Consider the following 18,091-nt stretch of genomic DNA (forward strand, 5'->3'; position numbering starts at 1 on the left):
CCGGCGCCCCTTACCCCAGCCGCTGCAGCCCCGACGCCCAGCCCGCGCGGCGTCTCCTCACCTCAGGGCGCACGTACGACACGAAGGACGGCTTGGGCGTCTTGGTGCCGCCGCCACCGCCGACTACCCCCTTCCCCAGCATACCGCCACCCAAATTAGCAGCGACGCGCGGGAAGAGAGGCGACGGCTCGGGCAGCGGCGGCGGCCACCAGCACTAGCGACTGGGGCTCCGCCCATCCCCAGGGCCGCCGCAGCGGCGGCACCGCCCGCATCCGGCTCCGCCGCTGACACCGCTCGCCCCGCCCATTCCGCACGCCAGCCCACGCGGCCTCGAGCCGGAGGCCAGAGGCCACGCCCCCAGCTTCGCGGCAGGCCGTTCTGACTGGCCGAGTTTCGCCTTGCGAGATAGGATCCACGCCACTCTTCTCCAGCAAAGCCCGCCTTCTGCGTCCTCTGATTGGCCAGTGATGCCGCCGGCCCAGCCCCTTCTTGAATGAACCTGGAGCGATGTTTCCACTAACCAATCCAGAGAGCCTTCTCTCCGGACTTCCCGGCGATTGGATGGCGAGGATGTCGTCGCCCAGTGATCCCGCGGTCAGTAAGTTGTCTTGGGCAGCAGTTCTGGCAGTCGTGATGTTCCCTTTTCTAGTCGCTTTGGAATAAAACGTCCAAAACTCTGATGTATCAAATCTCGCGTAGGAGTTCCAAACCTACATCAGTGACATTCAAGGTTTACTATTTTAAATGTAGACCCCAAAATCGGACAAACCAAGGGTTAACAGGCACTGAACCACAGGTTTGAGCCATCATAAAAGGCGTTGTCAACTTCATTTGTTCAGTTGTTTGTGTCTGTGATAGAATATAAAAGCCCTAAGAGGCTTATTTTATCTACTCTGCCGGGTTACCAAAACCTTCACTTTAACCCATGACCGCAAAGAAATTTTATTTAAATTCCACATTTGACGCCCAGCACAGAATTAGAAGCAGGTGTATACGACAGAATCCGGCTCTCGAGAAAATCTTTCTAGTGGGAGAAACTGATTTATCCCTGCAGTCAGCTTTCCAGAGTTCAAGCTGACGTGCTGATGATGACCTGGCTTTCCACCCGAGTGATCTCCACGCGCCCCTTCCCAGAGCGGGTTCAAGTAAATAATCAAGCTAAGTGAAAGCGAACGTGCTAGTATTTGCAAACACAAGTTCAAGAAAAGCGCTGTAGCCCCAGGCGGATCGCCACTGTTCAGCCTATCCCTTAGAGCCAGTGAGAAAACCCAGATGCAGGGAATCTGCCCAGGTCTCAGAGGTGTTTGCAGACAGGCCTGTGTCTGTCTGGATTCCAAAGTCCATGTTCTGAACACACTAAAATAAAAATATTAACATCTTAAAGATACGAATTAGGAGACAGCACAAGAAAAGCATGGCTAGTTCTATTTGAAAAAGCCAATTAAGTCTTTATAAACCTCCCCCCCCCCTTATATGGGGCCGGTGCTGTGGCATAGCAAGTAAAGCCGCCGCCTGCATGCCGGCATCCCATATGGGCGCTGGTTCTAGTCTGGCTACTCCTCTCTGATCCAGCTCTCTACTATGGCCTGGGAACTCAGTAGAGGATGGCCCAAGTCCTTGGGCCCCTGCACCTGTGTGGGAGACCGGGAAGAAGCGCCTAGCTTCGGATTGGCCCAGCTCCGGCTGTTGTGACTATTTGAGGAGTGAACCAGAGTATGGAAGACTTCTCTTTCTCTCTCTGCCTCTGCCTCTCTGTAACTCTTTCAAATAAATAAATACATCTTTACAAGACTCCTTATAGTGATGTGAATAATTTTGTGAAAACTAATAATTCCACTTTATATTTCACAGAAGTTTTTAACTTGTCAAAACGCAATGGTAGGGCAAATCCTTATAGTCTGAATAAACTTATCTATTTGAAAGGCAGAAAGTCAAGGTATAGAGGAAATAAGGCCACAACTGGAAACAAGGGAAGGAAATAAGAAACCCCCCCCCCCCGCCGCCAACACAAACATTGAAAAATGGCTTGGGCCTTTGCTGTGGCATAGCGGGTGAAGCTGCCGCCTGCAGGGCCGGCATCCCATATGGGTGCCAGTGCTAGTCCTGGCTGCTCCACTCTGATCCAGCTCTCTGCTATGGCCTGGGAAAGCAGTAGAGGATGGCCAAGTCCTTGGGCCTCTGCAACCACGTGGGAGACTTGGAAGAAACTCCTGGCTCCTATCTTTGGATTGGCACCACTCTGGCCATTGCAGCCAGCTGGGGAGTGAACCAGCAGATCGAAGACCTCTCTCTCTGTCTCTGCCTCTCCTTCTCTGTGTAGCTCTGACTTTCAAATAAAAATAAATAAATCTTAAAAAAAAAAAAAAAGAGGCTGCTCGCAATTAACTAGTGAAGCAGCTGCCCACTGTTATCTTGTCTAGGGAAGGAAGATGTCCTAACTTCTAATATTTGTGACTCCACTCAAATTTGTCCTATAAATCTGCCTCAGGTGTCTCTTTTATACACATTCTGGACCCACCAACCACTGAAGTGTGGTTTTTTGTTTTGTTTTGTTTTGTTTTTTTGACAGGCAGAGTGGACAGTGAGAGAGAGAGACAGAGAGACAGAGAGAAAGGTCTTCCTTTACCGTTGGTTCACCCTCCAATGGCAGCCGCGGCTGGCGCGCTGCGGCCGGCGCACTGCACTGATCCGAAGCCAGGAGCCAGGTACTTATCTTGGTCTCCCATGGGGTGCAGGGCCCAAGTACTGGGGCCATCCTCCACTGTACTACCTGGCCACAGCAGAGAGCTAGCCTGGAAGAGGGGCAACCGGGACAGAATCCGGTGCCCTGACCAGGATAGAACCCGGTGTGCCAGCGCCGCAAGGTGGATGATTAGCCTAGTGAGCCACGGCGCCGGCCAGAAGTGTGGTCTTAAGTGACGTAGGCTGGTTCTCCCTAAGTAGTCCTAAGTCCCATGGGATGCAATTTAAACCTACCAATGTTGTAACAGCTAAGGTATGATGCTGATGAACCTATAAATATTGTAAGAGACCTGGGATTGTTGCTCAGTTCTCAGGAAATGATTCCAGCTGAGTCCACTGGTGTTAATAAACTGCTCTCGATCTTCCACTGTCTCTGGTGCCTGTTTGAACGAAGGGCGTTTTCCCACCCTAGGTTTCTGTAACAAAGGGCGGGGGATTGGGGAAGAGGGGGAAGAGCAGGAGAGAGATGGATCTTCCATCTGCTAGTTCATTCCCCAGATGGCTGTAATGCTCAGGACTGGGCCAGGGAGGCCAAAGCCAGGAGCCAGGATGGGTCTCCCACTTGGGCCATCTTCTGCTGATTTCCCAGGTTCATTAGCAGGGAGCTGGATCAGAAGTTGGGCAGCTGGGATGTGAACTAGCGCCCATATGGTTGCCAGGGTCTCATGCGTTAGTTTTACCCAGAACGCCACAACGCTGGTCCCAAATATGTGCTTTTATGTGATGGTGGATGATACAGCAAAACACACTCAGAGTTCCTCGAGTTTTACCTCCCACCTCTCATCCCCTGTCTGAGTTCCCTAAAGTGTTGCTGACCCCTGCTCTGGGGCTCTTTGACTCCAAGGGTGTAGATAAAGGAGTCTTTCCTTCTGCAGTCTTTCCAGCCGTGCCACCATCCCTCCCAGTAGCTGCCGGGGCACTGTCTCATGGAGGGTCAGGGTCTGCCCCAGCCCCCTAACCCTCTCTGGAGTCTGGGTAGGGAAAGCAGCAGCTACCCCTGCCCTAGGCTGGCAGCACCAGGGAGACTGGCAGGCGAGCCCCGACCCACTCCCATCCAGGTTCAGAATGTGACCTGGGCGGAGGCTGCGTCCCTTGGGGATTGCTTACTCGCTGTTGTCAGAGCCCCACGTGCTCATTTGGCACCAGGCCCAGCCTCTGCCCTTTAATCTGTGGCTTTGGGCAAGCGATTTCTTCTCCCTCTGCCTCTGTTCCTCGCCTAAAGTGAGGATGTTAGCAGTAGCAGTTACTGCACGGTGGGTGGAGGATTCTTAGGAAAACTGCACAAGTTGAGCCAGGAGAGGCCTCATAGACAGCAAGGATGAAATAGGTAAAGGCCACCTCTTCAACAAGCAGTGCAGGACCTACGGGTGTCAGGGATCGCAGACAGAGCGCCAAGGTGACTCCTCCTGGATAAGTCATGGTGGGACTGGTTTTAAACAAAGAGGTTTTGTCTTTGTCTTACAGCTCCATCCTTGGACAAGAAATCATGGCTTTTCTTTTCTTTGTAAAGATTTATTTATTTATTTGAAAGTCAGAATTACACAGAGAGAGGAGAGGCAGAGAGAGAGAGAGGTCCTCCATCCGATGGTTCACTCCCTAATTGGCTGCAACAGCTGGAGCCATGCCGATCTGAAGCCAGGAGCCTCCTCCGGGTCTCCCAAGTGGGTGCAGGGGCCCAAGGACTTGGGCCACTTTCCACTGCCTTCCCAGGCCACAGCAATAGCTGGATCAGAAGTGGAGCAGCCGGCTCTCGCACCGGGGCCCATATGGGATGCTGGTGCTTCAGGCCAGGGCATTACCCTGCTGTGCCACAGTGTCGGCCCTGAAATGATGGCTTTTGATTTCTAATTCACCACACCAAATTTTCCTCCTTCAAACCAGGCACTGCATTAAGTCATTACTTTACCCTGGCCCGGCATCCATTTGTGGTCATGTCGGTTTGCAATGCGATGATTCTGGAAACTTGACACTACCACGGCACCCATAGTCTTCCAGAACACAGCAGTCAACAAGGGAGGAAAACTCAGAGACGGAAAGCCAGCTGCTTGGCTGCGGCCTGAATGCGGCTCCCGCCCCATCCATATGTTGGGACTTGGCACCAATGCCGTAGTATTGAGAGCTGCGGTCTCTCGGAGGTGACGGAGTCCCAAGGGAGGAGGCCTCAGGGGTAGGAGCAGTGTCCTCCTGCAAGAGGCCGAGGGAGCGCCCCTGTCTTCCATCACGCGCGGATACGGCGAGCAGGCACCCTCTCGGAAGCCGAGCAGCCCTCGCCAGCAGCCGCGCCCACTGGTGCCTTGCTCTTGGGCTTCCCAGCCTTCGGAACTGTGAGAAATAAATGTGGATTATCTATAAGGAAGTCAGCTAAGGTACTGTGTTGCAGCAGCAGGAAGAGCCTGAGACATGCTGCAGGAGTTCGTGTTGACCCAGTGATGGAAACCCCCACTTTCCACAAGAAGGAGGAAGGCAATGAGGATAGAGAAAAAACGACAATCTGTTTCTTTCTTGCTCTTGAGGTTCTCGAGCTATCAGCATATATTCTTTTTTTTTTTTTTTCCTGACAGGCAGAGTGGACAGTGAGAGAGAGAGACAGAGAGAAAGGTCTTCCTTTGCCGTTGGTTCACCCTCCAATGGCCGCCGCGGCCGGTGTGCTGCGGCTGGCGCACCGCGCTGATCCGATGTCAGGAGCCAGGTACTTATCCTGGTCTCCCATGGGGTGCAGGGCCCAAGCACTTGGGCCATCCTCCACTGCACTCCCTGGCCACAGCAGAGAGCTGGCCTGGAAGAGGGGCAACCGGGACAGAATCCGGCGCCCCGACCGGGACTAGAACCCGGTGTGCCGGTACCGCAAGGCGGAGGATTAGCCCTGTGAGCCGCGGTGCCGGCTTATCAGCATATATTTTTCAATTTGTGTTCATCTTTGTTTTATTTGAAAAGTGGAAAGAAAGAGATCTGCCATCAGCTGGTTTACCTCCCAAATACTGGCAACAGGAACACAGAATTTCATCCAGGTCTTCCATGTGGGTGGCAGGGACACAAGTTCTTGAGAGGTAGTGGATGGAGCCATCACCAGTTCGGGCCCCAGCTGTTCCTCTTCCGAGCCAGCTCTCTGCTGTGGCCTGCGAAAGCAACAGAAAATGGTCCAAGTCTTTGAGCTCCTGCAGCTGTGTGAGAGACCTGGAAGAAGTTCCTGGCTCCTGGCTTCGGATAGGTCCAGCTCTGACCGTTGTGGGCATTTGGGGAGTGAACCAGCAGATGGAAGACCTTTCTCTCTTTCTCTCTGTCTCTCCCTCTCTTTGCCTGTAACTCTACCACTCAAATAAATAAATAAATAAATAAATGTTGTTTTAAAAAAAGAAAGTACTTGTGTCCATTAGCAGGAAGCTGGGTCCGAAGCCTAATAGCTTAGGTGCTCTGGTATGGGGTGCAAGCCTCTCAAGTGGCCATGTAACCACTGAGCCATACACCTACTCCTGTCAGCATGTTTTCCTTGATTTTTAGGGTGTGAGCTGAATCTCTTTGAGTCTCTCCCAGTTGACTGAAATAGATTCATTCCATCATGTTGCAGGCAAATAATCCTCCATCCAGTAATAGACACATAGGCAGCCCCCAGACTTCTAAATACTTTAGTTTATGCAATATCTTAAGGCTATTCTTTTCTCCTAATACTGCCCTAAGCTTTCTTGGAGAACTACAAGTAGGAAGCAAGCTCACATAGAAACACATGTCAGACCAAAGGCAGACCCATTTCTTTCCAGAAACTGACAGGGAGCATCCTAAGCCCCGATGGAGGAAGCACTGTACTCTGACAGACACTCAACACTTAGCCATTTGCGTTTCCTCTTATTTTTATTTTTTGAATCTGTTTTTTTTTTTATTTTTATGGAGTCATTTGAAGAAGCCTATGAGGGGTCTTGAAAATGCTCGCAGAAAATGCATGTTGTGAAAAAAAAACTCTACGTACAGATTTCAAATACTTTTGCACCAAAAAAAATTATCTTTTGATTTTATTTTCCATGAACTTTTGGAAGTCCCTTTATATTTGTGTTTTACTAATCTGTATCTAACTGGTACATGACACATAGTAGGAATTCAATAAATACTTGCATCTTAGATTTTTTAAAAAATTTTTTTATTTATTTGAAAGAGTTAGAGAGAGAGAGAGAGGTCTTACATCTGCTGGTTCACTCCCCAAATGGTTGTAATGGCCAGAGCCGAGCCAAGCTGAAGCCAGGGACAGAAGCTTCTTCTGGGTCTCCCACACTGGTGCAGGGGCCCAAGGACTTGAACCATCTTCTACTGCTTTCCCAGGCCACAAGCAGAGAGCTGGATCAAAAGTGGAGCAGTCAGGACTCGAACCAGCGCCCATACAGGATGCTGGTGCTGCAGGCTGGGGCTTTAACCTTCTGTGTCATAGTGACAGCCCCCTTGGTGAGATCCTTAAATGAAAAACAGAGAGCAGAGGCTGATTAGTAGGCAGGGAAGCAAGAATGCAAATTCTAGGAGTGGGTATTTGGCATAGTGGTTAAGATGCATATTGTGACACCCACATCCCATGTCAAAGTGCCTGGATTCAAGCCCAGCCTTGCTGTTAATGAAGACCCTGAGAGGTAGGAGGTGATGGCTCACGTACTCATGTGGGAGAGCCAAGTTGAGTTCCAGGCTACTGGCTTGAGCCTGGTCCAGCCTGACTGTCGTGGCATTTCGGGAGATGAGATGAGAGATCTCTCTGCCTCTCTTTCTCTGCATGCCTTTCAAATTAAAAAAGAAAAAAAAAAGATTGTTCTTAATTTTGTGGTACTGCCATATGTGGGCCTGCTGGAGACAATTTATGGTGATTTCTTTGAAGATTTATTTTATTTGAAAGACAGAATTACACACACACACACACACACACACACACAGACTTCCATCCTCTGGTTCACTCCCCAAATAGCTGCAACTGCCAGGGCTGGACCAGGCTGAAGCCAGGAGCCTAGAACTCTAGCCAGGTCTCCTATGTGGGTTGCAGTGGCCCAAGCTCTTGGTCCATCTGCTGATTTCCCAGGTGCATTAGCAGTGGATTGGAAACAGAGTAGCTGAGACTCTAACCTGCACTCACATGAGATGCTGGCGTCGTAGGCAGTGGCTTAACCTGCTGTGCCACAACACCAGCCCTGTGGTATTCTACTTCATTTCACAGAACACACAACTTAAGCTGGTCACACTCCGGGAGACTTGAGGAGTCTGCTCTTTGTGATTGGTATTCTGCCGTCTTCAGAACACTCATAACAGCCTGCTTGGAGTATTCATGAAATAAGATTTACGGGGTGACTGTGACTCCTCTCCCAGTAAGACTGGAAGGTGTCAAGAAGCAGGATGATCTCCTTTGTAATCAGCACCAACTGATGGCAGGACTCTACACAATTGAGAAAGCCCTTAATGGTACCGAGAACTCGGGTACCAGTGGGAGGGTGATTTGGAGGGACCATCCAAACTTGCCGCAGGGACTTCACTTCTAAAAATACATCCTACAGACGTACTCGTACCTGTGTGAAATGACATGTTTACCCACTGCAGCGATTTTTCTAATAAAGGATTAGAAAATGCGTCAATATTCATCAATAAGGACGGGCTACATAAATTACAGGACAGCTATACAGCGGGATGCCAGTCAATTATTCAGAAAAGAACGGAAGTTCTTTAGGTAGAGGCTATAAAGTTTGATTAAAGGAAAATATTTTGGGGGCCGGTGCTGTGGTTTAGTAGGCTAAGCTTCTGCCTATGGTGCCAGCTTCCCCTATGGGTGCCGATTTGAGTCCTGGCTGCTCCACTTCTGATCCAGCTCTCTGCTAGTGCACTTGGGAAAGCAGCAGAAGTTGGCCGAAGTGCTTGCTTGGGCCCCTGCATCTGCATGGGAGACCTGGAAGAAACTCCTGGATTCTGGCTTTGGATCAGCCCAGCTCTATCTGTTGCAGCCATTTGAGGAGTGAGCAGCGGATGGAGATCTCTCTCTCTGCATCTCCCTCTCTCTGTCTGTAACTCTGCCTGCCATATAAATAAATAAATTGTGGGGCTGGTGCTGTGGTAGTGGGTAAAGCCACTGCCTGCAGTGCTGGCATCTCATATGGGCACCAGTTTGAGACCCAGCTGCTCCACTTCCAATCCAGCTCTCTGCTGTAGCCTAGGAAAGCAGTGGAAGATGGCCCAAGCCCTTGGGCCCCTGTACCCATGTAGGAGACCTGGAAGAAGCACCTGGCTCCTGGCTTTGGATCCACGCAGCTCCAGGTGTTGCAACCATTTGGGGAGTGAACCAGAGAATGGAAGATTCTCTCTCTCTCTCTCCATCTCCCTCTCTCTCTCTCTCTTTCTCTCTGCCTCTTTGTAACTCTGCCTTCCAAATAAATAAAAATCTTAAAATAAATAAATAATTAAAACAAAACAAAACAAAAGGCAAATATTTGGGGATCAGACTGCCTGAGTTCAAATCTTGCCTCTACCAATTACTGGATATGTGACCTTCATTGAGGAATTTATCTTCTTGGATCTCAATTTTCTTTTTTTTTAATTTTCACTAATTTTTTGAAGATTTACTTATTCATTTGAAAGACAGATTCACAGGGAAGGAGGGGTAGAGAATCTTCCACTTGCTGGTTCACTCCCCAGATGGTCACAAGAGACAAGGCTGGGCCAAGCCAAAGCCAAGGGTTTGGAATTTCATCTGAGTCTCCCATGTGGGTACAAGGGCCCAAAGACTTGGGTCATCTTCTGGGGCTTTCCCAGCCACATTAACAAGGAGCTGGATGGGAAGTGGAACAACCAGGACTCAAACAGGTGCTCATATGGTACGCTGGCATTGGTGTTGCAGGCAGTAGCTTAACCCACTGCACTACAATTCTGTCTCCTCAATTTTCTTATACAATGAAAGAGAGGGTTCTGAGGATTATAATGGCATCTAGCTTACAGGGTTGTGATGAGGGTTAAATGAATTAGTAAATATAAAGTGTTCAGAATGTTAACATATGACAGCCAAGATCTGATAAATTGTTAAAGCAGAGCACAGACAGCATGCTTAATAGAGTAGATATCATATCTGTAATAAAGAGTAAAGACTGGGCCGGTGCCGTGGCTCACTAGACTAATCCTCTGCCTGCGGTGCCAGCACCCCAGGTTCTAGTCCCATTTGGGATGCCGGTTCTGTCCCGGTTGCTCCTCTTCCAGTCCAGCTCTCTGCTGTGGCCCGGGAAGGCAGTGGAGGATTGCCCAAGTCCTTGGGCCCTGCACGCACATGGGAGACCAGGAGAAGCACCTGGCTCCTGGCTTCAGATCAGTGCAGCACGCCAGCCATGGCGACCATTTGGGGGGTGAACCAATGGAGGGAAGACCTTTCTCTCTGTCTCTCTCTCACAGTCTAACTCTGCCTGTCAAAAAAAAAAAAAAAAAAAAAAAAAAAAGAGTAAAGACTGGGACCAACATTGTGGTGTGGTGGGTTAGGTCACTGCCTGCAATGCCAGCATCCCATATGAGTGCTGGTTTGAGTCCCAGCTGCTCTGTTTCTAATCAACTCCCTGCTAATGCACCTGGGAAAGCAGCAAAAGATGGCCCAAGTGCTTAGGCCTCTGCTAGGCTCCTGGCTTTGGTCTGGCTCAGCCCTGGCTATTATAGCCATTTGGGGAGTGAACCAGCAGATGGAAATTCTTTCTGTTTGTCTCTCTCTCTCTCTCTCTCTGCAACTCTGCCTTTCAAATACATAAATAAATAAGTCTTAAAAAAAAAGAGTAAAGACCACGTGTGGTGGAATGAGAAGGCTATGCCAAGATGGCCACTAGCAACTGAACCTGATTTGCAAAAGGCTGTGATTGGATGGCTTCGGAAACCACATTACAACAGAGCCTGCCTGGCAACAGGCTGTGACTGGTTAGGGCATAGACTGCCTCTTGACCAGATTGGCTGCCTTGGCTATATGAGCTGCTGTACCAACTGAAATAAACGAGTCTGCAGGCTGCTCACCTCTGGCCTGCTTTCACCCGGCTCCCAGGGTCTGTGATTCCACGCCTCTTGACGCCACCACGCTCCTCCTCTCAGAACGAATCCACAACTACATGTATCTGTTTCTTCATATTTGCAGAGGAAAGATTGAGAAAAATGTTTCCACTGAATATTCTTTTTTAGTTTTGAATTTTAAAACATGAGAATTATTACCTAGCTCCAACTAATAGTAAATTTAAAAATTAAAGATTTTTTGTTTATTTTAAAGGCAGAGTTACAGAGAGATAGAAAGAGAGAGAGGTCTTCTATCCGCTGGTTTACTCCCCATATGGCTACAATGGCCAGAGCCTGGCCAATCTGAAGCCAGGAGCCAGGAGCTTCTTCCCGGTCTCCCACATGGGTGCAGGAGCCCAAGGACATGGGCCATCTTCTGCTACTTTCCCAGGCACATTAGCAGAGAGCTGCATCAAAAGTGGAGCAGCTAGGACTCAAACCAGTACCCAAATGGGATGCCAGCACTGCAGGCTGTGGCTTTACACAATAGCATGCCCCCCCCCCCCGCTATCTGACTGTACCTTCTTTTCTTTTTTCCAGAAGAAGTCATATGTAGTGGTTAAGATAGGGCTTGAGGGGCTGATGCTGTGGCGTAGTAGGCTAAGCCTCTGTCAGAGGCGCTGGCATCCCCTACGGGCACTGGTTGGAGTCTCTGCTGTTCCACTTCTGATCCAGCTCTCTGCTGTGGCCTGGGAAAGCAGTAGAAGATGGCCCAAGTGCTTAAGCCCCTGCACCCATGTGGGAGACCCGGAAGAAGCTCCTGGCTTCAGACTGGTCCAGCTCTGGGTGTTGTGACCATTTGGGGAGTGAATCAGTGGATGGAAGACCTTTCTCTCTGTTTCTCCCTCTCTGTCTGTAACTCTACATCTCAAAGAAATAAATAAAAAATCTTTTAAAAGATACTGCTTGGGCCGTCTATATTCTGTATTGGAATGCCTGCTTTGAGTCCTGGTTCCACTTGTGATCCAGCTTCCTGCTAATGCACACCCTGAAAAAGCAACAGGTGATGGCTCAAGTAGCTGGGTCCCTGCCACCCACATAGGAGACCCGGATGGAGTTCCCAGCTCCTGGTTTGGCCAGGTCCATCTCTGGCTTTTTCAGGCATCTGGGGAAGTGGACCAGTAAACTTCTGTCTGTCTCTGTCTCTCTGCCTTTCAAATAAAATGAAAAATAATTTAAAAATTTTTAAAGGACCTTGCCATTTTCTTCTCTGCTTGCCTTAGCACAGGTCCCCACATCATCCCATCCAGTAAGAACTACACCCAAGGGCACCACTTCTTCTGATGTCTTCCTTCGGGACTGGTGGAGACAGTCTAGACATTTCCTGAGTCCCTGTGCATCTAGAACCTCTATGCTGCCTTGGGCCATCCACTTGGCTTTGTCTTGAAATAATCAGAATAAGTGCACGTCTTTTTCCTCTTCCTCTGAGCTATGCTAGGAGCTCCTCAAGGTCAGAGGCCCCTTCTGTGCTCCTTCATATTCCCTCCAGTACTGTCCTCAGCGCTTTGAATAGATTGTCAGATGCATGGAAAATCCCTCAGGACGTCACAGAATGGTGCAAACCGCAGGAATGGGGAAATTGCGCCCTCTACAGGTCTTTTTAAAAAGTACGGATGAGAGAGGACAGGGAAGTTCTACCCTTCAGCTGCCCAGGAAGCAGGGGGTTGGACCCGTTCCTTCCCTGCTCTGTGACACCAGGCCTCCGATGGACACATTCTGGGGCCCATAAATACAAGAAGCATGGGGCAGACACCTGACTTGGGCCAGCTGCTGGGTCACCCCTAAAGGTGGTAGAACTGTACACTGCCAAAGACTGGAAACAATTAATTTTTAAAAATTAAGTCTTAACTCACTTTCTTTACCTGTGTTGTAGCCACAGCTGGAGGCTTGGTCTGCTGCACAGACACCCTGGTGTGGGTCTTTACAAGATGGTCCGTGAATTCCTGATATGGAGACTCAATGAACAGTCTCTTCCCAGAGGTCAGGGTCAAAAAGCTGTAGGTTTGGGGCCAGAGATAGCTGGCAAAGCTGCTTCCTACAGTGCCAGCATCACATATGGGTGCTGGTTTGAGTCTCGGCTGCTCTACTTCCAATCCAGCTCTCTGCTATGGCCTGGGAAAGCAGTAAAGGACAACCCAAGTCTTTGGGCTTCTGTACCTGTGGGAGACCTGGAAGAAGCTCCTGGCTCCTGGCTTCAGATCAGTTCAGCTCTGGCCATTGTGATATTCGGGGAATGAACCAGCAGATGGAAGACCTCTCTCTCTCTCTCTCTCTGCCTCTGCCTCTATAACTCTGCCTTTCGAGTAAATAAATAAATCTGGAAGGAAGGGAGGAAGGAAGGAAGGAAGGAAGGAAGGAAAAAATTAAGAAATGGAGAAAGAAACTGCAGGTATTGGAGGTGGCATCAAAGGCGGCCCTGGCAAATTGCCCAGGGTGGCAGTGCACCCGCTGGTGGGGAGGTGTGGCAGTCATCAATGCCAGGCATCAGCAGTAGCTTCTTGGGATGGGAATGAGGCCACCAGCACAGTCACAGTGTCCAGTCACCCTGCAAGGCACAATGTCAGCCTGGCCGATCTTGTTCCCCATTATCCTCTCTACACCAGCACAGTGAAGAGCTTGGCCAGGGTGGCGGCCCCTCAGATGTTGGTGGCTGCCTCCTTGGTACACTTAGCACTCAGGCTGACATGGACATCAGAGTCCCTGACGACAACCAATTCCTTGAACCTGGCCTGCTGGCCAGTGTGCATCTACTTTTACACCAGCATAATCTTCCAAATCCCATGCTTGGGGGATGCCCCCAGGGAAGTCAATGACCTCTGCCTCCTTGATGCACATGGAGAAGAGACAGATGTCCCCCAGGGACTCGGACTTCATGTCCTTGACCAGCCTGGTGACAGAAAGTCACTCCTGTCCTTGGCCTTGCCTCCAGGAACTCCATGGCCTCAGCCCCATCCCCCACACTGGCTGTGACCAAGGCCCTGGCATCACCCACCATTTGGGATTCTCTGGAGAAGCAGCACAAAAACTGCTTTGGAGGCGGCAATCACGAAACCCAGAGAAATAAAACTCACACTGCTGGTCAGTGCCACTCTGGGACTTATTTCCTTAGCATGATGTGGTCTCCTTTTTTAAGTAATTCATTTTATTTATTGAAAGGTACAAAGAGACAGAGAGCATGCACTTCCGTTTGCTGGTTCACTCTCCAAGAGGCTGCGACAGCCCATGCTAGCCCAGGTGAAATCCAGGAGCCAGTAACTCTATCTGGGTCTCCCATGTGGGTGGCAGGGACCAAGGACTTGGGCCATTACCTGCTGCCACCCAAGGTGTGCATTAGCAGGAAGCTGGATGAGAAGAACCTGGACTTGAATGCAGGGACTCCGGCATGGAATGTGGGGCTCCCAAGCTGCAACTTATTCTGCGCCCATGACTGGCCCCTGACCCAGCGTGGCCCTTAAGCCCCGGTGGTCTGATGCAGGCATCACCTGGGTGTTTTCGGGTTTCATCTTTGTTAATTCAGGCCTGGGAAGCCAGGCACAGCTCATTGCAAAGCTGCTTCCACGCTTTCTGCCCCCTACTTTCCATGCTGAGCTGAAGGCTCTAGGAAGACAAAAAGCCCTGCAGGGGAAGAAGGGAGGGTCGCCATCTCCCTGATTCAAGTCCCAGGGGCTCGTCCTGTCTGCCCCTCAGCAGGGAGGGTGCTCGGCTCAGAGGCTGTGAACTCCCCCCTGCTCCTGTCAGCTCGCTGGCTTGGCCATTCCTCAGAGATGCAGCCAAGCGCTCGGGCCTCGGTGGCTTAACCTGTAACCCCGACTAGGTGTGCCTGTCGCCTCTGTGAGCGGCCTCCCCTTGCACCTCGCCTCTCCCTCCGGATTACCCTCTGGTTCTCTCTAGCACCTGTGAAGGCCATGCCACCTTCTCAGATACTCTATGCCTCCTCGAGGGAGGGGTATCAGTGGGGCTCTTGTGTCCAAAATTCCCTTCCTGGCTGCTAGATGCAAGCCAGATCCTCCAAGTTATAGGTAAACCATGGGGGCAGGTGACAGGTGCATTGACACGAGCTGCTTCTCACCCTGCTTCCTCCCCAGGGCTAGCTGACTCCCAGCTAAGAGTACCTGGTGTGTGCATGTGTGTGTGTGTGTGTGTGTCCATATGGTGTTGTGGAGAGAAGCGACAACCAGAAGAACCTGTTATTTTGGTTGCCTCCCCACTGAGATTTCCCCTGACTCAACCCAGGATCATAAAATCAAGGTCTGGCCTCCGATTCCGGGATGGTCTACGGAAGGCAGGAACGAGCATAGCTTGTGGATGTCTCACATCATTAAGATCGACACAACTTTATGCCTCACTTGTCATCCAGCCACATGAAGACTGTGTATCACAAAATAAAAGCAGTCCTGAGTGTAACTGGGAGCAAAAGGCATTCAGTTTAGAACGTGGAATCTGGAAGTACCGTGTTGGGACACAGGACACCTCCTGCTCACAGCCAGGGGCCTCTGGTGTTCGGAGCCCAGTGGTCTTGTTGCTCTCTTAAAAGGCCTGCAGAACTGGAGAACCTTCTCAAATAAAAACAGGCCAGGCGTGCCTCCCCACTGGGACATGTGATCTTTGCCCAGGAGTGCAGTCAGGCCTGTTTTGAGCTTGGCTAACCAACTATTCCTACCCAAGGAAAACATGAAAGACGCACTGTGCACGTGCCTGGCAGAGAACATGGTTTGTGAAAGGCCCACTGTTTTATGTTTGAAACAGTTATTGTTCCAAGGTTAAAACGTAATCGACTTAAAAGGAAAAAAAAAAAAGTCCTTTTGTCCAAAGGCAAAAAGAGAACGTGATTAGCGGAAGTGGCTAAGCTGAAGAAATCTCAGTGAACTTCTCTGCGTGAGCCCTGTTCATCATCAGCCCTCCCCGCTCCCCGGCCTCCTTCCTGCACAGCCCCGTCTACCACCACGCCTCCACCTGATGTCCAGAACGGAAGAGGAGGAGGAGGGCAGCCATGTACATGCCACAATAAGCCACGCAGACTGGGCCAGACCTCACACAGGTCAGTATTCCAAAAGGCAGTTATGTGGCTGAGCTCACTGGGGGCCCAGGGAGAGACGGAGGTGGGTGAGGGATCAATTTATCTTCTCTCCTTGTGTGAGACATCAGCTGAAAATACCAAAAGAAACTCAGTTTGGAACCTATCACCAGCGCACTCCTTTCCCTCTCCAAAAGGAAGAAAGGGAGCACTCACAAAGGCCCACGGGGCTGAAGCCAGAGGGCGAGCGGGATGTCCAAGTTCACACAGAGGTGCACTGGAGGTCACCAGTGGGTTGGAAGACAATGAGTGGCAGGAGACTAGAAGGGCAGGATCGAGCCACATTTACAGGGTCTGGTTTTGCAGTTTAACCTCAGGCACTTGGAGCTATTGGACGGTTTTCACACCTTTTTTTTTTTTTAAACAATTAAGTAGTAATTATTTAAATCTTACTAACTAGGGAATCATTTAGTATTAAGTAGTAAAAATTATCACAGAAACATTAGAAACCAGAGATTAGCAATTCTAACCAAATAGCAATAAAGACCCCAAACAGAATAAGACATAATCATCCCATACAGGCTAACCACTGGGAAGATTTTGGGGGAAGAATGGTTTAAAAGTTACCTCCAAAAGTTCATGGAAAATGAAATTAACACATCTCATTTTGGCGCAAAACAATTCTGAAAGCTGGCGCCGTGGCTCAATAGGCTAATCCTCCGCCTTGCGGCACCAGCACACCGGGTTCTAGTCGCGGTTGGGGAGCAGGATTCTGTCCTGGTTGCCCCTCTTCCAGGCCAGCTCTCTGCTGTGACCCAGGAGTGCAGTGGAGGATGGCCCAAGTGCTTGGGCCCTGCACCCATGGGAGACCAGGAGAAGCACCTGGCTCCTGCCTTCGGATCAGCGCAAGCTGAGGCAGCCATTGGAGGGTGATCCAACGGCAAAAGGAAGACCTTTCTCTCTGTCTCTCTCTCTCACTGTCCACTCTGCCTATCAAAAAAAAAAAAAAAAAAAAAAAAAAAAAAACAAAAGAACTAATAAAAAAAAATTCTGAAATTCATGCAAGTGAAGGGTCTTCAAAAATGCCATGAAAAAAAAACTATGCATGGGTTTCAAAAGCTTTTGCACCAAAATAAACTGATCTTTTAATTTCATTCTCTGTAAACTTTCTTTTTTTTTAATCTTAAAAAAAATTTTTTTTTGACAGGCAGAGTGGACAGTGAGAGAGAGAGAGACAGAGAGAAAGGTCTTCCTTTTGCCGTTGATTCACCCTCCAATGGCCGCCGCAGCCCTGGATCATCGCGATGATCCGAAGCCAGGTGCTTCTCCTGGTCTCCCATGCGATTGCAGGGCCCAAGGATTTGGGCCATCCTCCACTGCACTCCCGGGCCATAGCAGAGAGCTGGCCTGGAAGAGGGGCAACCGGGACAGAATCTGGCACCCCGACCAGGACTAGAACCTGGGTTGCTGGCGCCACAGGCGGAGGATTAGCCTATTGAGCCATGGCGCCGGCCCTCTGTAAACTTTCATGAGTATGTGGATATGCATAGCTACTGAAATAAGAAGGGGAATTACTTCACACAAGATTTCTAATCTGATTTCTTTCCTTTTTTTTTTTTTTTTAAGATATGTCTATTTATTTGAAAGGCAGAGTTACAGAGAGGCAGAGAGAGAGACAGAGACAGAGACAGAGAGAGAGGTAGAGACAGAGAGAGAGGTCTTCCATCCACTGGTTCACTCCCAGACGGCCACAATGGCTGGAGCTGAGCCGATCCAAAGCCAGGAACTAGGTGCTTCTTCTGGGTCTCCCATTCGGGTGCAGGGATCCAAAGACTTGGGCCATCTTCTACTGCTTTCCCAGGCCATAGCAGAGAGCTGGATTGGAAGTAGAGAGCTGGGGCCGGCGCCGCGGCTCACTAGGCTAATCCTCCACCTTGCGGCGCCGGCACACCGGGTTCTAGTCCCAGTCGGGGTGCCGGATTCTGTCCCGGTTGCCCCTCTTCCAGGACAGCTCTCTGCTGTGGCCAGGGAGTGCAGTGGAGGATGGCCCAAGTGCTTGGGCCCTGCACCCCATGGGAGACCAGGAAAAGCACCTGGCTCCTGGCTCCTGTCATCGGATCAGCGCGGTGCGCCGGCCGCAGCGCACCGGCCGCGGCGGCCATTGGAGGGTGAACCAACAGCAAAGGAAGACCTTTCTCTCTGTCTCTCTCTCTCACTGTCCACTCTGCCTGTCAAAAAAAAAAAAAAAAAAAGGAAGTAGAGAGCTGGGACTCGAACTGGCACCCACACGGGATGCCAGCACTGCCTTTACCTGTT

The 18,091-nt window shown here is 50.2% G+C and overlaps 1 protein-coding gene and 1 pseudogene across 6 annotated transcripts in view; both read right to left on the bottom strand.

Annotated features, from left to right (window-relative positions):
* The window catches only part of MTMR12 (myotubularin related protein 12), a 102,597-nt gene extending 102,287 nt beyond the window's left edge, over window positions 1–310 (bottom strand). Inside the window, exon 1 of one of the 6 annotated variants that reach the window (XR_016220120.1) lies at window positions 62–305. Coding sequence is in view for 1 of the 6 variants with exons in the window: in XM_008262096.5 (XP_008260318.1) it covers window positions 62–142 (81 nt within the window). In the remaining 5 variants the exon portion in view is untranslated. Of the gene's footprint in view, window positions 1–61 lie in introns of all 6 variants that reach the window. The other 5 variants (XM_008262096.5, XM_089312681.1, XM_089312682.1 and 2 more) reach the window with 5 other exon arrangements.
* Window positions 156–13,644, bottom strand: LOC149122337 (small ribosomal subunit protein uS5-like; annotated as a pseudogene).
* Window positions 13,645–18,091: the final 4,447 nt, after the last annotated feature.

This window comes from Oryctolagus cuniculus, chromosome 14, assembly GCF_051225735.1.
Source record: "Oryctolagus cuniculus isolate XC-2025 breed Fujian yellow rabbit chromosome 14, ASM5122573v1, whole genome shotgun sequence".
Taxonomy (NCBI): Eukaryota; Metazoa; Chordata; class Mammalia; order Lagomorpha; family Leporidae; genus Oryctolagus; species Oryctolagus cuniculus.